The sequence below is a fragment of the Plectropomus leopardus genome, chromosome 17, assembly GCF_026936395.1.
Source record: "Plectropomus leopardus strain MGB_pleo_1.0 chromosome 17, ASM2693639v1, whole genome shotgun sequence".
Lineage (NCBI taxonomy): Eukaryota > Metazoa > Chordata > Actinopteri > Perciformes > Serranidae > Plectropomus > Plectropomus leopardus.
In genome coordinates this window covers 5,762,487-5,789,631 of record NC_142192.1, presented here as the reverse complement: position 1 = coordinate 5,789,631, position 27,145 = coordinate 5,762,487, and the positions used below count along the sequence as shown (strand labels likewise).

The window sequence follows — 27,145 nt, the reverse complement described above, 5'->3', positions numbered from 1 at the left end:
TCAATTTCATTTTGGCCAAATTTAAGATTTTAGATGGTCCAGTTTTGTTTTGTTTCTATTTAAGCTCTGCATTTAAGTGTAAAGGTAATCTATGTAGTCCCATGCATAAGTAAGGTTTATGTAGAAGTATGGTTATTAGAATGAGTTATGTTCATCTATATTTTTAGGTTCAGTGGTAGGTTTAAAGATGTTCAACATCAGAAATTTGGACTTTTCCACAGGAGAGCTTGATTCATTTGAAATAAGAAAAAAAGAAAACGTAAAGCTATTCAATGACTTATGATATAAATAATAAAGGGATTAAATAACAAATAAAGGGATCAAATATATATTAGGATTTTTCAAAGGACCCACAGACACTCTGAATAAGCAGATGAATCAATAATGAAAATGAACACTGTTCAGTCATATCCCAGGTTCAGAATGAATATTCAGAAAAGTCATTCTGTTTGTCACTAAGTTAAACAACACGGACAACGTTGAAATTAAATCATGCCTTGCTTTCAGGAGCCCCTTTGAAGCACCCTTTAAGGTCCCAAATGTAGCAGGCAGCAGCCAGAAGGGCCACGGCTGTCTGAATACAAACAGCTTGGTGCAGAAGCTGCATCTTGGGGTTCAATCGAATTAGTTACAGTGCAGCAGGACTGTTCACAGACTAGTGCTCCTTGTCTGTTACCTTTAAAGCCAACAAGCGTCTGCTAGACTCTAGACAAAGCCCCATGAGTGGTACTTGAAGGATGCACTCGGATGCTATAACAGCGCACTTCCCACACGAGGAGCTCCACGGGTCTGTGTCTGGGAGAAAGGTGCAAAAAAATTCTGACAGCTTCAAAGCAGAGGGGCTGTGCAACGGATTAATTAAAGCGAGTTCTGCTGCTGCTGCTGCTGCTGCTGATGCTCCATCCGTTCAAAATTCCATTTCGGTCACGTCCACTTCTTCAAAGGGGGAAACACATGTACATTTGAATAAGAGTATGATTATTCCAACACTTGCACCACCGATTAGACATGTCTGCATGGGATAGAGATTACTGCAGCATGCAAACTGGGTAAGAAGGGTACTTATATGTATTGGGCTGCTGTTGATATTTGTGATTTGTGGTTGGTGGGTTTTTTCTAATATTTATATTTTATACAGAATCTGAATCTCACTCTGAGTTCCTGTTGTTTAAAAACTATAATTTTTGTTACGTTTTTACTGAATTTGAAGTTTATGTTGACAGAGAAACTAAGTTATTTTGTTGCAATTGTATGTTTTTAGAATTAATAATATAGCTTTTTTTCATATTTTGTCACATCACCAATAATATTGTTGCCCTGAAATATTTTGACATTATTTTAAAGCCATATTGGCTACCCTTTTATTGAATGTTATGCCATTTTTCTGTGCAAATATTGAATTTGCAATCATTTTTTAGCATGTGTTGGACTGAAACGAGCACAAAATCCTCATTTGCAAGTGATGCAATTACTCTCCATGTGCACTTGGTGTTAATATATATATTTTTAATATATTTTGGTTTTGGTTTATTTTTTTTACTGTTTTACTATTTATATTGTTCTGGTGTGCTTGCTTATGTTGTACACACCTTGCTGATGTAAATTTCCCCAATTGTGAAACTAATAAAGGATTATCTTATCTTATCTTTTAATGTCATTTATGGTCTCATGTCCCAAAGTTTGACATAAAGTTTGGGTTAAATAATAAAGCAGGTGCACTCTGAATTTCTACCCATAACAAGGTTGGCACATGCACGTTTGCAGCACAACTTGGCAAAAACAGCCATGACCTCGCTCTTTCAGTGTGACCAAACAGGAAATTGTAAGTAGACCCACAAACCTCTTATTTATAACTTGAAGTAGGCGGGCTGTTGGAGTCATGTAGCCTGCAGCCCAAGCGTTCAAGCTAAACCGTGTGCCACACACTCAAACTGTTTTCACGGAGCTGAAGTGTTTACTTCAGTGTTTAAGCACGGACATTTACCTTGATCCAGTAGCCGCAGGGAGTGTTGAAAAGACGGATCCAGCGTGTCCTTCTCCGCCATAAGCTCCGGTAAGTACTTTTCGCTCTCCATGTCGTCCTCAAATGGAATTCAAGGAAATAAAAAAAACAACTTGCTCAACGTCCAAACGGCTCCAAGTTAGGGGTGATAATTCTGTGAAGCAAACACGATAAATGTCATTCGCGCTCGCGCTACAAGAGCATTTCTCAGTCCTCGCGGCACGCGCACACACAATAAGCAGGTTAAATGTGACCACCGGCAGGTTTTATCCCATCCAAGTGATGTTCAGCCAGCAGAGCCCCGCTACGCATCACACAGCCGGTATGAGGTTCCCTCTCCTCTCAGGGTGGACAGGCTCTCTGAAGCTCGCGCTGCTGTCAGATGTAGTGCTCGAGCAAGGCAGCGGCAGCTATTGGTCCGCGCGCGACACGCAGCCGGCGTAAGGGGTGGAGTTAAGACACAAGGAGCTGTCCGCGGTGCTTGAGTCCCGTCATTACCATATCATTATCATAAAGTTAACCACGAACAAGGGCGGCAATTCAGGGAACACTAAGCCAGGGCACAGTGCCTGCATGTGATAGCAGCCAATATTTAAACTAACAAAGCCTGTAATGTTAATAATACATACAGCGGCTCCGCTCACTGGAGCTGTAGTCCTTTTGAAAATGCACAATACAGTGAGACAAGAAAATTTGGTTTGGGGTGAAAAGCATTGATATTATTCACATCATCCACGCCTGCTTGAGTAATGGTGATATAGATTTTTTTTAAACTGTTGTACAATGTGTTACCTTGACTCAGAAATCGCACAATAAAAAAAAAAACCTAACATTATAGAAAGTAGGTGTAGCAGATGAATATTAACAGCTTGTGAATTTCACCGACTCATCACCCCTTTCTGTCGAATCCTGTCATTTGTTTTTTGTTTTATTATCTTCTGCTTGTGTGTACGTATGAGTTGTGTACGTGTGAGTGTATGACGTGTAGTGACGTAAGCACGTCCGTGCGCGCTCCGGTCAAAGCCCTACCTGAATAGGCGGTGGCGAGGTGTTATTAAGCCGAGCACCACAAAAATAAGTTGATATAATTTACTATTTATGATTTTAACTTGACGAAACTGTTGTAACTTGTCTAGTGTAACATCTGTTACGTCTTGTGAGAGTCCTGTTGAGTTTTGTGTTCGTTAATATAAGTTTGAATGATTTTGGCGTCTTGACGAGAAAGCTAACGCTAGCATGCTAAGTTAGCTAAATGTAGCCATTTTTGTTTCTTATCAGGAGGTATGCGCTCAACTGCCATCACTGTGCACACACAGCTCATTGATGTCATTCTGCTGTACCACAGGTATGGAGATATTTTCATGATTTATGGTGTTGGTGTTATTATATATTGTAGCAAAAGTTAAGCTATTTTAGCTGTTCAATGTTAAGAAATGTTTGTTTTTTAGAATCAGTTTCGCGTGTTAAATATGAAACAAATTGCTATCTAATCTGGGAATCATAGAAAAGCAATTGACATACTGTGAACCCATGGATGGATTACTGGACAGGGCCATTGGGAACAGGCACAGGGTCCCAAAGTGTCATTTGTCTCTCGAATTAACACGCATCAATGGACCTCAAAGAGACACAAAATGACCTCAAAGACACAGAACTAGTAGAGATGCAACAGAACTATGAAGAGATACCAAATGACCAAATAAGATATCCCAAAAAACAAGACAAGACACAAAAAACCTAAAGTGACACAAAATGACTAGAGACACAAAATTACCATTGACCCTAAAATTTATTTCAAAAACATGAGAGGAAAGCAAAGCCACTTTCAAAGAAAAAAACAAGAAATGAGTAAAAAGAAAATTAGCTGAAAATGAGCAAAACCACAAAACAAAAGCAAACATAAAAAAACAAAACAGTACAGTATTTTTTTTAAAAAAAGAAAGAAAATTACCCGAAATATGAATTCCAGAATTTCCGGAATTTCTGGGAATTTTTTTTTGCCAAGTTGCTGTTTGCTTTTTTTGCCATGTTTTTGGGAGAAACTTGCACCAATTTGCTCAGGGTCAGATGGTTTAGATACTTGTTCTATTGTACTATACTTGCTTTCAAAAGGTCGAGAGACACAAGAAGATGCAACTACAAAGAGATGCAAAACAAAATTCAAATTCAAAATTCAAAATTCAAACCCAAAATTCTTCTTCCATTGAGAAGAGGTGGTGGGTTATTTTGCATATTTGTGTCTGCTAGCCCATTGTCTCAGGATCCGCCCATTCCTGGACACAAGGCAGTTACCCAAAATGTAAAGATGCAGGTAAATGTATTTATTTTAGAGGCATATAAATAGAGGCACAGTTGACCTGTCGTACTTTGCATCAGTTCCTGGAACATCTCAGGAGGCTACATAATTGCCTCTTTACTCATTTAAGCAATTGATTAGGACCGCATGACTCCTTAGGTTGCTTTTACTTGTTAGGACAACCTGTCAATATTCCTCAGGAAATCAATTCACCTTCTCATAGGTCAAGCATGCGTTCCTCCCGGGCATGTTTATGAATTCATTAAAAAAAGAAAACCCTGTTGTTGTGCAAACACAGCTGCGACAAAACACCCGAGCCAAACTCTGTGAGTCTTCAGTTTTGTAACAGAGAGCAGACGGTGACACCGGTGTCATTAAAAGACAGATATCGCTTATCCAGACAGCAGATTTCTGAAGATACAGCCACAAATCCACTTTATCAGACATCCTGAGCCTTACAGTTCCTGGAAACACACAATGAATGCAAAAGTGTCTTTGTGAGGAATTTAGGGTGTTTAATGGCTGGGGAAAACAGGATTTGTACACAGGCTACATGTTTGTTAAAAATGTGGAAAACAGATAAGAATTCTGTCAATATTTGTGGAGGATGCTGAGGTAGCCTCAGGTGGGTGGCTATCTGTAGGCTGATCAGCACTGGTTATATAATTGAGATTTTTTTTCTCCTCCATTCTATTTCAATAACTTGGAGAAAATGTGACCTAGAGGCTAAAACCAAGATGGGTTTATGTATATTTATCAGCATTATATCCTCCGTGAACTTAGGAAAGTGCTATTGGTTATTTTGCTTTTGTGGCTTGATTTGTGCACTGGAATAATAATTACTCCAGGCATTAATGATGCTATATATATATATATATATATATATATATATATGAATATGAAAAATAAGGCTTTTTTGGAGCATTTTCATAAGGGACTGTAATTAGTTTGTCAGAGTAGAAGGGTGGCTCGTTCATAACCCTATCTGGAGCTACAAGTATTTTCCCATGAGCCTAATTCACAGTTTCTGGCTATGATAAGTGGTCTGATTTTAAATGATTTAAAGAACATTTTAAATCTGTTTGCGGGCTTTGGGGTTTTTAGAGTATTAAAATAAATACAAGATATGACCAAAGTTAAATGCCCCTCCCTTATGCCAAATCAAGGGATAGTCCGTCCACAGTGCTTAAAAAAATATTTAAAGTGTCTCTTCCATTTTGCACCACCCCTCCTATCACATAAATAATGAACAGTTCTTAAGTGAAATCCTATTAGGAAAAAGGCAGGCTGGAAATAAAAACTATTGGAGCGAGAAAGTCAGCCACTATCATAAAGCTTTGCTATAAATGGGACAAAAATTTGTTGACAGCAAATTTTAAGTGGCTCCCCTATTTTGCACCACTCACCCCCCTCTCATAAATAACAAACAGTCCCTAATTGGAATCCTATTAAAAAAAAAAATAGGCTGGCTGGAAAGAAAAACTACTGCAGCTAAAAACTAACCATAATATCATATTATTGTGATTATACTTTTTCTTTTCTTTTTTTTTTTGCAATATGCTGGATATTGCAATAAGATATATTTTTTTATTGTTGCAGTTTTATTTTTTTATTTATGTGACTGCAGATGATGTCCCCCAAAGGACACAAAGGCCAGGATTTTGTTCATTGATCTCACTTCAAATTATTGCATCATAATGTATCAAGTGGACTGACAAAACAATTGATTTCATTTTTCTAGTAGACTACAAAAAGTATCATTTGAGTTTGTAAAATTAATAATTTACAAAATAAAAAAAACAATACTTGGATTCTGTGCATTGATACGATATTAGCACACAAAATATATTAAATTATGCTGTTTTTAATTACCCCACCTCTAATTTATACACTAACCCAAAACCATAAAATGCCTTTTAAAAACTGGTACATGAGTGATGCACCTGGTAACATTGTAAGATTTACCAAACTGCAGCCATGCAGAGAAGACATGTGTCATGTTTAAACATCCTGTCTCGAGATTTTTTTGTTTTTTACCACAGATTCTTTCTGGACTCTTGTTTATGAGTGATTCACTGCAAAGAGAAACGCATTATGAATCAGCTTACTTTTTTAATCTCTCCCAGAGACCATTAAAAACCGGCTCAAATGCACTAATCTCCTATTCAAAAGAGCGACTTATTTATAGATATGCCTGCCATCTGTTGCGCCCCGGCTCCATAAACAAAGCCTTCCATTGTCATTGATGTTTGAATCAAAGTTGCAGGCCCTATACGTCTCCTTACAGGACGTTTGTTTTCAAAGGGAATTCGCTAAGTGATCGCAATACATCAGCTGCAATGAAAATAATCATGGTTTATGGGGCAACATTTCTATATAAGTCACAGCCGACCACAAGGGCAGCAGCGTTGGTGTAAACAAAAGCTGTGAGGAATGTTCTGTCAGGTGGGTGTAAAGAATGAAGAACAGTGGGCTATTACATTGACAAAGTGTTATTTTGATCATTAGAGAATGGCTGCCCCCTTCCTCGCCCCTCAGCCTGTCCCAGCACACTAAATATGATGTCGCCTACACCTAGAGTCAGACGGCCTGTGCAGTGCTCTGGGGTGTCATACATGCTATGTTCACCCATACAATTATGTCTGCGTTCAAAATCAATAACTCTCCCTCTCCCTATAACAAGATCTAATCAGAGCTGCAGCCTTGACTTGATGCAAATCCCAGCTGATTTAAATGGAAACCCTTGTCAGCTCTCAGTCTTCATAAAATCCCATTTCAGCGCTGAGGTCTTGTCACCTGAGGAGTAATTAGATCTTCGTGTTGTCCACGAGCTGATTGTCACTTCGTGTCACAAAGAGAGCACGAACTGGGATGCCGGAGCGAGCTTTGCCAGGTGTCGGCTCCGTTTTGCTCCCCGTTAAATGGAAATTTACAGCGGCTAATCAGGAGCATTTTAAAACACCTTAAATAAGTGGATTCCCTCCATCACCACATTTCTTTGGCAGCAAGAGGATTGCAAGGAGAGTGGCAACACTGCCTCCTTGTGACCGTGTTGACTCGTATAAGAGGACATGAGATCATATGAAAGTAAGGCTTTCATAAGGGACTGTGCTTAATTTCGCAGGGAAGGTGGCGTGGCTATTTCATGACCTTATCCAGTGCTGCCAAAATCTTTTCCTTGTGCCTATCTGAGTGACTGGGGGAAAATGCATGACCATCCCTTAACCATGAATGACCATATTTTACAGTTTCTTGCTATGATAAATGGTGTAATTTTGGATAAAGAAAATAAGCCTTTCAAACCCACTTTTGGGCTTTGGTGTTTTGAGGGTATTTGGAATAAATACAAAGTATGACCATTCAAACCTAACTCCTCCTCCAGTGCATAAAAAAAAAAAGAATTGCCTCTCCCATTCTGCACACTCTCTTTTCCTCCCATGAATAACAAACAGTCCCTAAGTGGAATCCTATTAGACAAAAAGGAGGTCTGGAGATAAAAACTATCGGAGCCTAAAAGTTAGCGACTAGTTCAGTATCATAAAGCTTTGCTGAAAATGGCATAGTTTGTTAACAGTGTATTTTAAGTGCCTCTCCCGTTTTACATCCACCCCGTCCCCTCTCATAAATAACGAACAGGTCCTGAGTGGAAAACTACTTATTTCCACTTTACTGAAAACAGGTGGGCTGGGGTTAAAAACTATTCTAACTAGAGAGCTGGCAACTAGTTAATTATCATAAAACTTTGCTCGAAATGGGACAATTTGTTGGTACATTGGAGGTGTCTTTCCTGATTTGCACCACTCATTTCCCTCTCATTAATAACAACCAGTTCCTAAATGGAATCTTATTGGAAAAAAAAGGTGGGCTGGAAATACAAACAACTGAAACTAGAAATTTAGCACCTATTTTAATCCCAAAAAGCTATGCTGTAAATGGGACAGTTTGTGTGCAGTTTTGTTGATAAAAGCCTTGTTACAGAGATGCAAATGTCCCGTGTTTCAATCCAAAATATGGAGGTATTTGGAGAAAACAGTTTTAATGGGGCACAACAAAATGAGAGCAAAATTATAAGAGGGCTACAAATACAGAGGAAATTGTTTTTATGTCGCTGTGTTGCTCTTTGTACCTTATTTATCCTCCATTTGCTCTTGTTTAAAAGCTTCCACAAACACTATCCGAAAGAATAATGCCAAAAACTCCTTGATGATGCTAAATCGCATTGTCTCTTTCACTTTGTAAATACTATCAATACTCTCCAATAACAGTAGAATAAAATACAATTTCTCCCGCAGTCTCTCTTGTCTTGCAAAGTAATCTTAACAAAGCCCTTTCGTGATATTGTTTTCCTCCTCATGCCGCCCCACAATGCAGCCTCAGTCACAAAAGGCACCTTATTGTGGCTACTAAATGGAGCGCTCACATCCATTAAACAGCCATTCAACAGAATTATATTGCCTGCGCCAATCTATCAGGTACATTGATCACGCATCGTCGGCTGTGAAGTGCAGACTCTGGTCTCCTCTCCTGGAAGTGTTGTGCAAAAGAAACCTAATGAGAAACTGTCAGCAGCGCACAGGTAAACAAATCAATGGCACCCAGCAGTGCTCCCAAGGTCAAGCCACGCACAGACACACACGCACAGCATCCCCCCCACTGCACGCGCGCGCACACATGCACACACACACACACACGCACACACACACACACGCACACACACACAGCATCAACCCCCCTCCCCCCCTACAAACCTGAGGTTGGAGCCGCAGCCAAAGCCTCCTCGGTGTAAAGGGTGCTGTCAAGATTTGACTTTTAGCAGATAAACAGGGTTCAAATGGGATTACTTTCCACTGGTTGGATCATTGCTTTACCTTTAAAGGGATGGTTTGACATTTTGGGAAATATGCGTATTTGCCCAGAGAAGATGATAAGATTGATTCCACTCTGATGTATGTGTGTTGTGTATAAAATCAAATATCTACCTTAAAAAAAATCACCATTATTAGCACGATTATGTGTGGGACTATCTTTAGACATTTTTTGCATTTGGGTTATTTATAGGCTATTTTTGATAGAGTGAACCCTTTGAAACCTGGAGCGACATCACTTTTCTTGTGCTGCTTTCAGGAGCATTTCACAAGTTTTTTAACCCTTTAAAACCTGGGCAAATTGGTGTGATTTCATTCAAAAACATTAGGGGGTAGGGAGACAGCGAGCATTTTGGTAAGAAATTATTTAAAAATTGTAAGAAATTAGTAGATTTAGATTTATTTATTTATTTGTTTTTTTAAAAGGCTAGGGAAAAAGGGGAATGTTACAGAATTATAGTAATTTTATGCATTTTTGTGTTTGCATTTGTTTTTACTTTCTACTTAAAAAAAGTGTCTGTTTTATTTTATTTATTTTTGAATAATTTTCAGGCAGTTTTCTGCCACCCACACCCACATGGATTTCAACCATCTAACCTTCATTTTGGAAAGGTGAAACCCAAAGATTAATGAAAGCAAAACATTCAAACTATATGTTATTTTTAGTGGATGCTCTGTAATGTAAGACACTTTCACATATTAATTCCTCCTACTTTAGTCCTACTGAATAATGAATCATGGATAATGATTTTCCTTCCCCTGAAATGAATATCTAGTATTACAAATAAAGCTCTTGAAGTGTTATCGTCTTTGGCTCCACAGGACATTTTACAGTAACCGACTCTTTTATCCAGACATGCTTACAGTGAGTGAACAGCTTTTGATAGGTATTGACATTCATGGAGATCGAACCCGTGACCTTCCTGTCACCTCTGTGTTACATGATGAACTCTTGAACCACTAAGCTGCCCTGCCACTTAACGAAACCTTAGTGGTGAACATTGCAATCCATATTTGGCCCCTAGTGAGTGCCTTTCTGCCTTTACAATTTCCTTTTCGCATATATCTTGCACTTTGCAGGAGATTTACCTCAGAGCAGAGGAGGTGTAGCGAAATGCTCTGCTAAACTGTCTTTGTTTTTCCAATTTCCTCTTCAGAATTCATACTTTCAGGAAGATAAATTGGCAAAACCTGTGTTGTTTGTACATCTTGCCAGCAGAATGAAAAGTATGCCTTTTTTCTTGCTTTTCCAAGGTTGATGAAGCAGCGCTGGTGTGAAGGGAGATGGAGGATTTGGCTAACAGCAGTCTTCTTCATCCCCGCAGATCAGTTGTCTAGACCGGCAAGGTAAATCCTCTTCTCAGTGCCTTCCTCTCGCTGCTTTTAGCGCCATCTTTGATCCACCATCATAGCGCCAAATGGCTCACACAACTGGGAAGAAAACCAGCCCAGTTTCTTCTTTGCTTTATATTCATTTTTTATATTTCTTTCTTCCATTTAGCACACAAAATGAAACCAGAATTTACACAACGCCAGTTCCATTCTGCACCTCAACATCTTTCACACTTTATTTTCACATTGTAACCTGCAAATACTGTATGTGATGGTATTTCGCGTTATCATATTTTTACATGTGCATTGTCTTTTCTTCTTGTCTTTGAAAGTATTTAAGGTTTCTTCAAGAACATGTTTGCTTTGTTAGTCAAAATGCTATTTTTTTCTAAACTGCACTGAAACACAAGACTGTTTGGTTAGACAGGCTTTCTGTATTTTTTTCCCCTGAAAGAAATGCTTCTAAACACAACCAGACACGTTCCAGCAGGGATATCATCAGGGACAAATTAATGAATCAGCAACCAAGTTTACACTTATACCTAACATTAGCAAGTGCCTACATGTAGCAGTGTATTTGCAATCACGGAATGACTGTACCAGAGAACAGTGGCATTTTCTATCATGAAAAATCAGCAATAAAAACTTAATATCACATGGGGACAAGCCTCATCAGGAATGTCATCAAAATTGGGGTGACATTTACAACATTGGCAACCAAGTTTATATAGCTCTTTGATGTAGCATGTAGCTATATGTAGCTTTGTACTTGCAGCTGGGAAATGATTGTGACAGAGAATAGTGGCACTTTCTACTGTGAAACATCAGCTTTAACAGCTTCTTATCATATGCGGGCATGCTCCATCAGAAATGTCACCGAAATCATAAGACATTTACAGCATTGCCAACTAAGTTTATTTGGTTACTTGATGTAGCATGTAGCTACGTGTGGCAGTATACTTGCAGCTGGGGAATGACAGTCAGGGAGAAAGGGCACTTTCTACAATGAAAGAATCTCAAATAAATGCTTCTCTGTTCCAGCAGAAATAGGATCCCGAAATCCGAGACAAATTTACAACATCAGTAAACAAGCTTACATATTTCCCTGATATTAGCATGTAGCTACAAGTGTAGCCTACTTGAAGGCGGGAATGATTGTAACAGAGAACAGTGTCTTTTTCGTCCATAAAACATCAGTAGCAATAAAAGCTTCTGATTGCATCCAGATTTACGCCATCAGGAATGTCATCGGAAATCAGGAAGAAATTTTCAACATCAGTATACAAGTTTAAGTTACCCTAATATTAGCATGTGGTTACATGTGTGCAGCCACAGAAAAACTTTAACTGAGAGTACTAGCACTTTTTATCGTAAAAATCACCAATAAAAGTTTTTAAACACAACCAGACATGTTCCAGTAATATGATCCCAAATCAGAGAAATATACAACAGTAGTAGACAAGATTACATGTTTCTCTGACGATAGCATGTAGCTACATGTAGCAGTGTCCTTGCAGCTGGGGAATTACTGTAACGGAGAAAGCGGCACCTTCTACAGTGATCAATCATCATTAAAAGCCTCTAAAACACAACTAAACATTGTCCCAGCTGTAACACGATCCTAAATCAGGGAGAAATTTTCATCATCAAAAACCAACATCCCTCATGTTAGCATGTAGCTACATGTAGCTGTGTAGGCTCCATAATGTAAACACTCGCAGTAGTGTACCTGTAGATGACCTGATAAAGAAATTGAGCATACTGTGACATACTGTAACCAAAGTAGAAAAACTGTTGAAGTGTTCAGAACATTCACCCCATTATTTGAAACTTTGGCCACGTTTGATGTAATCATCCTCAATATAAGACACAAATTACGATAAAGCATGTTAGGTCCCCTTTGAATGTGTTCCTCACATGGCAGTTCATCCCTTGATTTAGACTGTCAAAGGCCTGTGATGCTCCATTAACAGCTGACTTGATCAGTTAAAAGGGATAATTGTGAGACCACACGTGTTGAATTTCAGGGCATATGGGTTCTGTCCTGATGAATAAATCTCAATTAAAATCAGCGTGTGAGACTCTCTTTCTTTATTTTGTGTCCATCTCACGACCCAGAGATCACATGTCTGTATATCAAACAGTGGGTCACGCTGTAATTCTTGTGAAAAAAATCTTGTGATTTTGCTTTTACAGCCGTACCATGCAGGAATTATAAGTTAATGTTTGTAAATAGTATCTGGAGTGAAAGTAGAAGCCAAGCCCTAGATTTGCCCTCTTGACATTTTGCGTGTTGCTATATTTCAACATGTTCTCATCCCAACTCACCACATGGTACTTGTGTTTTTATCCTTCTCTGTCAGCTGTTTGTGCTCCGGAACGCAGTCATCGTGACATCAACAAATGCAAACAACAGGGACAGGGACTGTCATGGTCAGGATCAGGCAAGAAAACTTATGGATGATTAGGTTTATGCAAAAGTACAAGGTAGATTTATTGGTCATTTTTAAAACTACGTTTAAAAAATGAAATTAAAAGGCACATGGTAAGATGTAGAAAGGAAGCAAACACACATCCACACTGGAAGTGAAAGTCTGTTGTTTGTGGGACACATCCACTTCATCACCTGCCCATAACAACGCCACCGGTTCTGTCTGAGCGCCTTCTCATCTGGTGTTGCCGTTGGTTGAACGCGAACGGTGGCTTTGGCCTCATGCTTGTATGCTGAAAGCACTGACAGTGCCGTGCTATTGGACGCGTTCGGAGTGAGAACGGGCTGCATATTTGCGTTTTTGTTTGGTGGTGTGCCATATAAACTTTCAAAAGTAATAATAAGTCAATCTTGTCTTTACAGCCTATTTTGCTGCCCTCCAGTGGCCAATCTAGAATATACAAAAAGTATTAACAGATGTGTGTGTGCGTGTCAGTGATACGGAGGTGAAATTATTTCAGGAAAATCAGCTAACTTATGTACATTGCATTAGTCAAATAATTCTGGCTCTAGCTTTTCAGCATTGTAACTTATTAAGCATCGCTTCTCACAGCTGCATTAAATAACCACTTATATCTACAAAAAAAAAAAGCATGCAGGGGAGGCTCATAATGAGATTTCATTTCTACATAATAGTCTTTAGCTAATTAAGGCGAGCAAAGAAAGGCTTTAGGATTCAGGCTACCTGAACACAACAGGAGGGTTAACCCATGCAAAGCGGCATTTAGAGAATACAGAGAACAGCCCGGGGCTGTGTGGTGGTCGCTGATGCTATCATAGCATCATTGTTCTCGTGCTTAATCGCTGTGGCTAATGACAGGAAATGAAATCACCCGCTGAAGACCAACACGCTTCCCACAGAATAATTACTGCTGTTGACCTTGTGCTTCTCTCTGGCATGTAAGTGCACTATGATAACTCTCACCACACACTTAGTCACTACACATCACGGACTACTTCAGGCGGCTCTATTAAGCTCTTAGTCATTAGACACAAACACAAATATGCAAACTGAGTCACTGACTTGATGTTGTGTTTGTAGACGCTGTTAGAAATTAAAGGATGTGTCTGATAAAATCCCCGGTGACATCGTGCACAGTTGCGTTGGCTATCATTATCTGTCCTGTCATGTTGCTGTTGCTCCAAAGAGTAAAAACACAACATCTGTGCTGGCGCTGTGATAATCTGCCACAGCACAAAGCCTAATGGAACATGTCAGTGTATTATTTCTGAATTCCCTTGCATTTGCTCGGTTATCGATTGTGCTTTTATATCACTTGTCATCATTTTCATTGTTCCGGGGCAGTGTGTTGACCAGTTTTTAACTTCAGTGTCACTTAATTTTTTAATTTTTTTAAATTTTTTTTAACTTCATACTGACTTCATTGACCTGCAAGTGAAAATCCTTTTCTTGCATCATGTAGATTAAGAATGATTAAGATTTACAGGTCAAACATGGTAGTTGCATTTAAGATAACCAGTACACATATATATACATTTTGTGCCATTTGAAGAGAAAGTTTGATATTTCGGGGAAATTTTGCTAACTTTCTTAATGACAGTTCGATGACATTGATACCACTTTTATATCTTATTTACTAAATATGAAGTTAGCATAGCTTAGCACAAAAACAGAAATGGGAAAATCAGGCTCTCTCTGAAGTAGGAATGCCATGTTTGGTTTGTTTTTGAAAAGCCAACACTAACTCATCGGTTATTTTTGACATTATTTTTGTTGTTTTCCGTTGTCTTGCCTTTTATTTAATTTTTTTGTAGATAGATAGGTAAGATGGTAATGTAATATTGTAATATTTTAACATTTTACTGAGAGAAGCTAAATTGTTCTGCAGCTGAGGAGAGCTGAAGGGTCACATTTCACCAAAATCATTGCCAGTTGATATAAAAATATTGATAAGTACCCTAATTTTCTTTTTCATCTTAAATTTTTACTTAACTGCTTTTAATGTTAACACCAAAAAAACGAAAGTATTCCAAAAGCTGTATCTGCCTCTTCAAACGTATGAAGATACATATGCACGACAATGACTGAAACTATATTTGGCACGTCTTGGACATCATTTATTATATATTTTGTGATACCAAATGTGAGGAACTTTATTGGAATTTAAATTATTAACACGACTAATGCATGGTCACTGGAGTTAATTGAGTTTGCAACTCTTGTGGAATATTATAACTGTTCGCCTACTATACCTTCAGTACTATGTTTTATTTCACTTTCCAAATTGTTACAGATGTTTGGGTGAAGAAGATGACAACCAAATCAATTAAATTTGCTTCTTCATGCAATATAGTTATATTATTTATTGCATGCATTCTGGGCCATGCTTTGTTTGTGATCAAGTGTTCTTTCTTTAGGTTCTTGCAATGTGATCTGCACTTAATTATTAGGCATTGTTTAAGGAGACCAATCTGCTTGGACAATTGAGACAATCAACTGCAGAAGTCATGTTAATGTTAATTTTTGAAATGCACATGTTTAAGCTTAAGGTTCAAATGCACTGATAATTAGGGATATATCCTTTAATAAGCAATGCTGACACTCAGTCTCATCATTTTATTCTCAGCATTAATGTAATTAAGGATGTAACTGCAGTATAAGACTGTTAGCAGGCATCTCTGTGCATATGCAGCATGAGCCAATGTAGTTTCAGAAACCATCTGGCAGCAGGAATTATAATGTCAAACATAAGGTTTCATTAGGAGTGGTTCTGAACATGAGATCAAACACTCTTACAGTCCTGGACAGTGAAAAGAAAGGAGACCAATTTGTAGAATAACCCTTGAAAATGAAATATCCGCAAACACTCATCGGAGGGAATATCCCACAGTGCACGGAAGGCTTCTCTTTTTCATACTTCCATGTCTTTTCTCAAGGAATGAATACATTTCATGTCCGGAGGCAATTACAGATGGCAAGGAGGAGCTTTCATGTGGAAAACCTGCCTAAAGTAAGGATACAGCACATAAAGAAAAAGAAAGGACACATAGTCATTGGATTTCTGGCATGAGGCGAGATGGGAAATTCATTTGCCAAATATCAAATTAAATAGAATATTATAGCATGCATCAATTCCAGACCGAGCTTGTTATTTTAGCATTGACAATCTTAAAATGAAGGGAATTAATTTAACCAGACCTGTTGAGGAAGCTGTACAGTAACATAGACAAAGGTTTATCCTTGTCACAGTGAACCTCCATTAGCTCTTGTTAACTACATTGAGAAAAAAAAGATGGAAGTGCCGTGGAGAAAAGAGGGTAATTGGCTCCAATTCTCAACAACCGGCAAGTTGGCCAGTGTGTGATTGTGCAGCGGTCTGCTGGTACTGTGAAACATCCTTGTCAGCACAAGGATGAGCAGCTTATTACACAGGGAGCAGCGCTGAGTGGCAGGTACAAAGGTGGAGATTCTGAGGAATGATAATTATCTTTTAAAGTGGGAATGCTCGAAACAAGCGGCAAGCCCAAGGGTAATGGCACATTGCTTGACAGTTTGGATACAGCATTCTGACGGTGAATGGAGCGAGGAATCACATTCCTTTTACACCTCCGAGGCGCTCTTGAACCTGAAAATCACTGGAAGAGGAAGGTTGATGTGTAGGCACATCTCATGTAGATTTAATGCAAAAAACATGTTAATATTCAGCGACAATTATTTCAACTTGACTAGTGCTGATATTTCTTGGGGGTGGCTGTCCAGGATGATTAAGGATGACGTGAAAGTAGAATTCTGTTTCCTGGGAAAAGAGAATATTTATTTGTTTTGACCCATGTACTTATTTCGTTCATAATTGTATTAACTAGAAAAAGCGGAGAAATAAAAGATTCTCAGAGTTTATACAATTCTTTATGAGGAGCTGGTTTTTTTTTTCAAATATGTGTGGCTGCCCTGAGAGGCAAGGTGAAAAAAATAAATATTGCAGGCGATTTTGGCCAAAGCCTATGTATATCTCCCACATACGAGATGTTTTCTCCTTTGAGATATTATCTCCCTCCACGGGATATTGGCTCCTCTATACGAGATATTATCTCCTACGTTGAGGATATTGTCTCTTACATAAGCGATATCATCTTTTATGTACGGGATATTGGCTCCTACAAATGAGACATTATCTCCTATGTAGGGGATATTGGCTCCTACATAAGAAATATAATCTCCTACGTACAGGATATTGTCTCCTACATGAGACATTATCTCCTATGTAAGAGATATTTTGTCCTACACACTAGACATTAAATCCTGGATAAAGTGTGTTTTAAAAGTGCTTAAAAGCATTTAATAACACCCTTTTGTGTAATATTGCCTAACTAATTGCTTAACTTCACAGTTAAGCTGTGACTCAGGAGGAAGGGCAGTCGTCTGCCAATTGGAAGGTCATCTGCCCCTATATTGAAGTGTCCTAAGGCAAACCCAAATTGCTCCTGATGACCATGCCTTTGTGTGTGAGTGTGTGTTTGAATGACTACCTGACGAGCAGGTAGCATCTTGTACGGTAGCCTTGGCCGTCAGTGTGTGAATGTGTATGTTAATGAGTTGTAAAGCGCTTTAAGTGGTCTTGACAAGTGCTGCGTAAATGCAGTCTAATTACTATTCATAAAGGAAATACAAAGTATTCACAGATAGAAATAGCACAAGTTTAATCAGCAGTGGCTTTCCAAATCATAGTTTGACATCCATGACACATTTTGTATCTTGTACCTGTTGAAGAGTAAGTAGTACACTCTGACCATTTGCACATATTGTATGTGAGCTATATGTGGCATGAGACTGGGACACAACATAATATCTTTTCCTAGCAGGTGAATCTAATAACATTAATGATCCCTCTGGGACTGTGAGCTGTGCCGTGAGTCAACATTCACAGTACGACTGCTGAGGCACATCTGAAAGGACTGCAGCATCATTAATTAGTTTGTTATTAGTCACACCTGTGTTTGACAAGTCTGGATATCTGCTGGAGGAAAACTCTACTCCACAGGCTGGCTGTTTCATCGTTCATGTGGACTGAAAAGTCTCATGAAAAGGAACTGGATGAGTGGATCATGATTTTTGGACACAAATAACCTGTATGTGAAGATGACATTCACTGACTGACTAATATTAATGAAATATTCATTTAACACAAATTGTACTAACATAGCCTTTACTTTATTCTTTAATCCACATAACTTTTTTACATTAATAGGGCTTGACTCAAAATCATTAGTCCACTTCACAAATTACTTAATATCATTTGTTAATAAATGTCTTTTAGTCAATATGTAGAATTGCATGCATTCTGTTTCAGCAAATTAATATGGAGGGGAGAACTTCAATAGCACATTTTAATGTTCCAGTTAATTGTACTATTGACAGGTTATTGCCAGATTACACTTTAAATATGATATATTACAACAGCTACAAACCTTGTTAACCAAAAAACAAGGAATAGTTGTTTTTTAAGCCCTGTTTAAGACTTTTAAAAATCATTTAGCCACTATACTAAAGGCTTTTTAATGGGATCGTTTCTTGTTTTCACATTTTTCACATTTTTGAAGTGCCTGGATTTCATTTCTGTTTAACTCAAATAGTAGGACTACTTTCTCATTTTTGGAATAGGTGCAAAAACTGGAACATTGTGCATGTAAATGTTGGCAATTATGTCCTTTATATGCATTTTTAAGCTGGACAAATATGACAGAATATGATCAATAAAATTTTAAAAACATGTCTATATTTGTACTGAAGTGATACCAGGCTTGGGCTATATTGCCTCTTTGTTTGGTTTGTTAAAACACTTTTAGTTCAGTCTGTACTTTGACCTCTGACGCAGAAGCAGAGGATGAGATTATACTGCGACATAAGCAATAGGATAAAAACAAAATGTTTGGAGGTTTGAAAAGTGGATGAAGGAAGAGTGCACTGCAATTCTGAGTTAAGTCTCAGTCAAAAATGACTTCCAAGTGTGCGACCACCAGCAGTGTGTCGGTCGACTTTGAAGATTTCTAAAGCTTGTGGTGCCAAATAAGACTTAAAAAACTCTGTATTCATTCTGTTTCCATTTTTTCCCCTGTCTGTATCTTTCTGTTTCTTATACAGCAACTCAACAAACAAATGTCTTTGTAAATCTAATCAGAGAACACATCCCTCTCGGCACTTTGTCCCAACAGCAGAGCGTTTCTGAGCTCCTCCAGCGGCTGTCAGGAGGCCTGTCTGGCTATTAGGGCTGGACGAGCGGTTTCTGCTCTCCATTAGAACTGTCAGCTTCACTGAATGACTCTCTTTAATCACTTCAAATATCATTTCACACAAGGAATTTCAATCCCCTCCAGAGCAACCGAGAAGACAAAGGCACATCAAGGGAGGCCTTGCGAGGGCATCAGCTGCGCCGGGCTTGGCAGCTCGGAACGAAACACGCAAGGAGTTGTGACTTTTCGGAGAGAACGCGCAAGACTGTTTTGGTGTGAAACAGCTAAATGGAAAAAAAAGATGAAAGAATGTGAATTTATTAGCGTAAAATCACATTGAGTTTGACTGCTCCCTATCAGCGCGGCGTGAGGATCCCTGCTTTGATTCATGATGTGCTCTCGCATTCATAACACATCCTTTGAGCAATGATTGTGATATGACCAAGTGATCCCTCGTGATGGAACAGATCAAAGACTCAATTTTCTGCTTGTCTGAGATTTCAATGTCAAATCTATTTGCTGGGGAGGTTTGTTTCGACGTTCTTGCAGGCTGACCACCCACTGGAATAACTATGTGCCTGCCCCGATGTTTGCTGCAGACAGACAACTTTCTCTAAATCCTTCTATTTTTTTGTACCAAACTCCATCCTGTATTTACACACTTCCACGCAGTCAATCCCAACCCGGGCACTACCACCAACCCCACAGTTACATGTTCTGCTTGAGATCGCTGTATTATTGACCTTTAACCTTCATTGAGGGCAACAGTCATGAGGTTGAGGAGCTTGCTGATGCAGTAACTTTTCTCCAGGGGCTATCCGCTCCAGCATACACCCTCTGATTCATACAGCAGCAGGGTTGAACATTTGCATTGGGCTTTTTTTTAATTGGAAAGGTCAAAGGAGAAGTTTGAGTATGTTAAAAAAAAACAAAAAGTTATCCTTGGCAACTGTGTTTTTATCGCAACTTTTAATATGCATTTTCTTTTTCACATCGAACAGTGGCTTTAAAACACAAAATCTGAACTCTTTGACTTGTTAAGAGCCATTAATGGGCTAGCTTTAATTCCATATGTTAAGTCACTGTCAGTAAAAGCTTGTTTCTGCAATATGTAAATGTGAGCCAAGAGCAAATCTCTGTCAGCTCGAGGGGATTGAACTGTGTATGAAAGCAGGCCTGTGTAACTTTTGCCAAACGGTGGCCGATATGGCCACAACACAAGTGGCAATCACAGGATTTAAATAAAAGCTAAAACAAAGCAAGTAGAGCAATAGAGCAAATATCGAAGAGTCATAAACACATGTGTGGCAAGTTACTTGAAAAATGTATCACCAAAAACAGAAAAAATAATTAGTCACAGTATTGATTACACATTACACACAGCCCTGGCAACCCATACAGGAATGTAATATGTCAAAAATATGTGCCCCGATATTAAAAGTCATGTTGCCATATATAGTAACTATAATGCAATATATTATAACCTATCATTGAAAATATTTGATTTATACAATATATGCAAGTTTAACATACATGTCTTTTGTCTTTGTATATAATGTTAACATATATTGATGAGTTTGGGATGACAGATAGAAAGATCTCTGTGTGTGTGTGTGTGTGTGTGTGTGTGTGTGTGTGAGAGAGAGAGAGAGTGGGTGCGTGAGTGGGTGCGCGTGTGTTTCTTATTTATTTTTGATATGCACGTCTTTCTTTTGTATTTACAGGTATAATATCAACGTATATTGGTGGACTTCGAGATATTCTCCGCAGACAACCTGTCACTTTCAGTTCCCACATCCTTAATTATGCTTGACTTTGAACCTTTAGACAGGTAAGTAAAATCCGTTCCCTACTCAGTTTTCCTGAACAGGGAAAGTAACTTAAGAAACCAAATCTGTCATCTGTACCAAACTGTAAACATGTTTATTTCTGCTGTGAAGCATTTTAACACGGAGGTCTGAGGACTGACACATAAGCTTCATTTTTCAGCCATGAAGGTTGTTGCTTTTTAACATTACTTTACATTGGCCACAATAATCTACTGGTCATACCAGACCAAAACTGTAGCTGCTGCAGTTCACTGAACTGAGCAAGAATGCATTTTATTGCTTACTGCATGACGTTTTTATCTGTAATAGAAAGAATGTGTTCTGTCTTCTGCCAGATGTTACTGAGCTCTTCCTAAATTGAAAGCTACTGCACATCTCCAGATGATAAATGTCAAAATGTCTGACTGACAGTTAACTGTCAGTGGCGGTCTGGGTTTTTCCTGTCATGAACCGGAGCTCGCAATATCTATTACCTCCGTCCTCTTCAACCTTTGAGGAACGATGGCCCATGTTCCTGTGTGAAAGGACATGGCTCCAGCATCAGGCGGCACATCCCTCTCTGTCTCTGCAGGGCCTGCTGGGACCTCTTAGGTGACAGCGTCACTCGAGCTGAGGTTGAGGGCTTCCTCCAGCCGGCTGCTTGGCTGCCTGCCTGCCCCTCTTCCTCCGAGCTCAATGGACATTGATCCCCCAGCAGCGACACCGTGTCCCAGGGAGGGGTAAGCAGATCCACCTCGTTGCCTCCAACAATCATTCTGCCCCTGTAGGGACAGGTCGTGGTAAATTAATAGTGTGCTTGCAGCGACTAGATATTGTTAATGTATTTGCTATTGATGGAGTGAGATAACATGAGTAGCTTCAGCCTTACTTAACACAAAACATAAATCCTCCAAGGCCATTGAGGAGGAGGCAGTATGGGCAGTGAATGATTTCAAGCTTTTAGCGAAGTACATCGCAGACACATTTATTTAATTCACATGAATAATACCACAGGCCCTGTTAGAGCAAGTGTAACTTATTGATCCTCACATTATTTCAATGAATAGATTCAGAAGTATTTTAGAAGACGTGGTTTCACTTGTTTTTTTTTTTTGTTTTTTTTTGACTATTGAGCAGTAAAGTGGCAAACGGCCTTTAGTGAAGAGGAGTGTGGCCAGGGTGCACAGAGCGGTGATAGTAACCTTGTAATTCTCCACTCTAACTAAAATTGTGACAGTCTGTTTTTATTGACCAGATAAAAATGCACAAAAGAAACAAAAATGGAACCTTCACCATACAATCGAATCCTTTATTCATATCACTTTTTTATGAGACTCTGCTAGGAAAGCACCTGCTTCCAAGACCACCTGACACCTATTTCATATTGCCGGTATAAATATCTGTGTCATTCAGTTCATGAAAGGTGCACTTTACCTAAAACTTGGGTCATAATCCACTTGATCCCTCATAAGAGCTGTCACAGTGCTACATATACACCGTCTAAGCCCACTTTGAACTTTTGGATTTGACAGGCTTTGGAGTGCTGTAACAGGACTTATAAGACTGATCTACTTTAAACTTGCTCTCAGATGAAAGAAAAGAAGACTTCCTGGTAGATCCATCACTTACCAAGTTTGCTCCACAAATAGCAGCATGCCCTAATAAACCATTTACATACATACACCTTTGGGACGAGGGCTAGGCATTGTCCAAAACATTATGATACCAATACTAGTAATATGGATACCAGTAGAATACTTCGTGAGATACCTTCTTTTTTTATTTCGTTCGACACCCTTCATGTGAATTCAAAGATTCAGTTGTATAAAATGGTAAAAAAAAAAACTCATCCAAATGGGTTTTTAGACCATGAAAGTGTTCAAATCAGGCACCACAGACGTGAAGTATAGCCTTACATTTACGTGTTTGGTGGCATCTCTGAACTGCCAGTGTCAAAAACACTGCACTTGACCTCACCCGTCCTATCCTCGTAGAACTGTCTTTTTAATATCCTTTAATAATGCACACACGAGTTTATATGATATCTTATGAATAAGCATCCCATGAATTAGATTACGTCCTTAACGTAATTAACGGAACATGGTTATGTTTAGGAAAAGAAACATGGTGAGGACGCACCCTAAAATGATTCAGAGTTCACCTAAAGTTCACACAGTTCTGTTATTTTTGCAGAAAAGTCCACATTTCTTTGACCCATCCAACACCCCTACCCACGTGATCGCAGCCTTTCAAAACTACATAGGATATATACAAATTTGTGTGTTTGACTTTTCGTAGGAAAATGTATGAACATCCTGCTTCACCACACCACACTGCATGTGCTGTTGCTGCTATGTGGGTCCTCGTACTTTTTTGGCTCTATAAGTTTGTCAGCCATCACTGTCAGAATGTCCTAAATGATGATAAGTGTCGAATTTTAACGCACAAAGTGTACAGTGCTACGTCAGTATGCTGTTGGACATTGTATTTTAGCTCAGACTTAGCTATGTGTTTGGACTTTAGAGGTTTATCGTTCAGTTTTACTATCATTGTGTGAACAACCAGTGCCATTTTACAGCAAGAATTTTAGACCTACAGTTAATGCAAGTTAGTCCTAATCTCATGTTGCAGTGGTACATATTGAGATGGATGCCAGTTGACCTTTCCAGGTTATGCATCTTTTAGGCCGCAAGACTACTAACAAGTTGTGCTGAAATGTATGATTTTGTGGATGACTTAAGAAGTGTTTTATCAACTGCTATAATTGTGTAGATGGTATTTGTGTGTCATTTTTCCAATTAAAAAAAATAAAAAATACACCAAAACTTGTTGAATCATGAGAATAGCAGGATTGAGAACTGGATATGAGTACAATAGTACTAGTTTTTTAATTAATATTCAAAACGATTACTTGCACTAACATGCAGCACTCATAGTTTAATTATTAACCAAACTTCAGCAATAATTATCACTAACTTCCACACAGCCAGGAACAATATCATGTGCAGGAAGTGTCGATGGCATGTAGACAGGAGTTGGTATCACTTGCATGCTGGTTGCTGTACTTAATGATCTTAGCAGCACGTGTATTTATTTCTTTCAACTTACTGTTTCGGTTTAACAGCCCACAATCTTTGCTGTGGTTCACTCTAACCACTTTCATTTGCCTTGTTTCAGAGTTAGCAGACAGCTGCTTTTGCCCTGATCTCTGGCATTTAGCTCGGTAATATACAAAATGCAAACAGGCATGAGAAGGTGAACATTTTGTCAGCATTTCTCAGACTCAGATTGCAAAGCTGTGCTGTTTCCCAGAAGCATCAAACTTGGAGAAGACACTGTAAAGAAGATTTTTTTTTCTACCAGCAGCGCCAGCAACCAGCTGCGCTCCACCGAACACCTACATGAAGCCTCTCTGCTGGGTCACAAGGTCTATAAGCGATTTTCTCTGGTTATATTGGGAGTGAATATGTGCTGTGGCTCTCTGCTCCCTGAATATCGCCTACCCCATCCCACTCCCCACCCAGCCCCCAAGTAACCCACTTTCTTTGAAGGAGAGTGAAGGGGACATGAAGCGAAGGGAATGAACATCACTGGTATGTAAGTTAGCCAATCAGATCTAATTGGTTGAATTGCCCATTGTATAAAAAGCTTCTATAGTCCTTTGGGTGTCATTGTAGAACTGCATAGAGTTTCTTTCAAGGCTGCAGTAAAATGTTCTCTGGACCACTTTTCTGAAGTCCCACATTTGTCTTGGCCTCATGCCTTGTTAGACTTGGAATTGTCTTGTTTTTGTGTCTTGTTGGGCATGGAATTGTCATGATTGGGCTCAGCTTTTGTGACTTGTTCAAGTTGTTCGTGGGATCAGTTGATTTGGGATCAGATGTGCTTGTGTCATTATCGCACTGCAGTGTCTCCTCAGCTGTCTATATCGGGGCTGAGCTTCTCCAAATACAAATTTGGCACAAATGTTAACTTGAATTTTACAATGACCTGATTAGAGTTTGGTGGTCAAAGGTCAGAAAACATGTTTTTGGCCGTAATTCGAGAATTTAAACTATAATTATGACAAAATGTCACACAAATGTCCAATAGAATAAAATGATGCCCTTAATATCCAAAAGGTAAAAGGCAAACATATTAAAAAGCAATTATTTCATAAAAAAAAGAAACAATAAGAGTCTTGATAAAGAACTGGACCACTATAGTAAGTATTTATAATACAACTATTGTGGTCTCAAACAGGACTGGATTTGCTCTGGACTCAGTGGCCTTTGCTTGGTCTTGCCTACAGCCCTGGTTCGTATTGTGTGTGCCATGAAAGAAAGTCATGTTTAACAAAGCACGAACAACCATTATGTTAAATGGTAATGCTACTTTTATAATGCCCACTGATGGTGGGCTGATAATAGTGCCACAGCGGTCAGCATTGCCCCCTCACAGCAAGACAGTTGTGGCTCTCCCTATGTCTGCATAGATGCTCCAGTTTCCCCTGTAAGTCCAATGTTGAGCGCATCAGCTGAACTGGACACAGAAGGTATTAATGGGTTTAATTGGTATATTTATGCGTGTAGTGCGAGTGTGGGACAGACTGGCAGCTTGTTGCCTACCTTTTGTCCAGTGTATAGCTTTGGTGGGAGTGTATTCTGAACAGGGACTGCTGGAAAGAAAAGCGTTTTGTCGGGTGATGATGGGGGGATGCAGAACAAAACGGCAGCAGTAAGCTACGTATGCAGCAGCCATATGGATATTGCTTTTTCCTTTCTAGGGTGGCATTTAGCAAATTATAATCAGCCCAAATTGTTGTTTAATTTTTGTATTAACCTGAGGGTTTTAAGTTTAATCTTTTGGAGCCCCTGTCTGTAAAGACTTTTTCATAAAATATGTATAGGCAAATATGCACGTTCTCTCTGCAAGACAGTCTCTGATTTGTCGACAGACTTGCCCAAATACTTTATGGGGTAGATTCTTGCCCTTAGTAGACTTCAGCTAACAGCTGTTGACAACAACAGTAACTACTACCACAACTACTTTTAACACAAACACAGACATTAGGCATTTTTCCATTGGCTGGTTTTCACGAAGCTGAAGCAATATTTCAAAATGTTGATAAAACACAATTGCGAGAAGACTTCCATTGAGTGATGTTATGTGACTTCTTTTATCGCTTATCTAGCAGGTTTATTTCTATTGCAGCCACTGCGCTAGCCTTCATTTCCAGTTGAAGGTGACATAGGCATGTTTTGGGAGCGAAAATGGAAAGGCGAGCCCCTTATGTGTGAAAGGAGCCACGTATGAGGGATTTTTGGGAGGTGATAGTCCGGGTTGCAATTACACCTCTTGTAGCGCCTGCTGCATCATGAGGTAGCCAGTTCAGTTTTTAAAATGTCCTGTGACATTGTGTTGTGTAAAAGCGGGAAAAAAGTGTTTCCATCGCAGTTTTGTGAAATATGGCTTTTTTAATTGCTTGAAATACCACCTCATGCAAGTGTAAAAACTTTTCTTTTTTTTTTAATAAGATAAATGGGAGGTTTTTCTTCACAATTGACATGTTCATAATCTTATATTCACAATTTCAATTTGTGAATTTGAGGGTTAATAGAAACTTTAAAGTGAAATTAAGTGAAATTTATATGTATGTTAATATGTAGCAACTGTACTCACAGGTAGAGGAGGGTATATAGAAGGGTATATAATAGAGGTGGTTAAAGGGCTATGATATCTGCTTTCATTTTGGACTCTGTGGCTCCAAACATTCCACTGAAATGCATTAAAGGCCTTTGCAGTTTCACACAGTTTTCAGTTTAACATGAACTTTGTTTAAAACATTGCCTGCATACTGTGTTGTATGATGCACATTGTGACATGCTCCCTTTATGTTGTGCATTGCACATATGACTCTGTCTGACAGGTGTGTGTTTTCCTCGCAGGTGGAGCTGCTTATGCTGATTGAGGAGACCCTTTAAAGAGGGGGCAGGGATTGCAGCAGCAGCAGTGTGGTGAATAGTATGATTTAGATTTCAGCTTCTGTTTTTTCTTGGTGGGACTGGTTTTTGTGGCTTAGCCGTTTTGGTGTTTTAGGTTAGAGGGAAGAGCACAGATCATTTGATCCCTTGTTGGTTGGTCTGGATGTCTTCCCGTCTTTTTGTTCTTTCTGGCCAGTCT

The 27,145-nt window shown here is 39.0% G+C and overlaps 1 protein-coding gene and 1 long non-coding RNA gene across 3 annotated transcripts in view; one reads left to right on the top strand and one right to left on the bottom strand.

The window, feature by feature from the left end:
- The window catches only part of khdrbs3 (KH domain containing, RNA binding, signal transduction associated 3), a 141,621-nt gene extending 139,226 nt beyond the window's left edge, over positions 1–2,395 (bottom strand). For both annotated transcript variants that reach the window (XR_015779489.1, XM_042507091.2), the window contains exon 1: positions 1,985–2,395. Coding sequence is in view for 1 of the 2 variants with exons in the window: in XM_042507091.2 (XP_042363025.1) it covers positions 1,985–2,075 (91 nt within the window). In the remaining variant the exon portion in view is untranslated. The remainder of the gene's footprint in view (positions 1–1,984) is intronic.
- On the top strand, positions 1,922–23,730 carry LOC148186592 (uncharacterized). The gene is made up of 6 exons (XR_015779490.1): positions 1,922–2,053; positions 3,281–3,347; positions 10,418–10,510; positions 20,900–21,006; positions 21,576–21,723; positions 23,177–23,730. It is a non-coding gene; the product is annotated as an uncharacterized LOC148186592 (long non-coding RNA).
- The last annotated feature ends 3,415 nt before the right edge of the window (positions 23,731–27,145 follow it).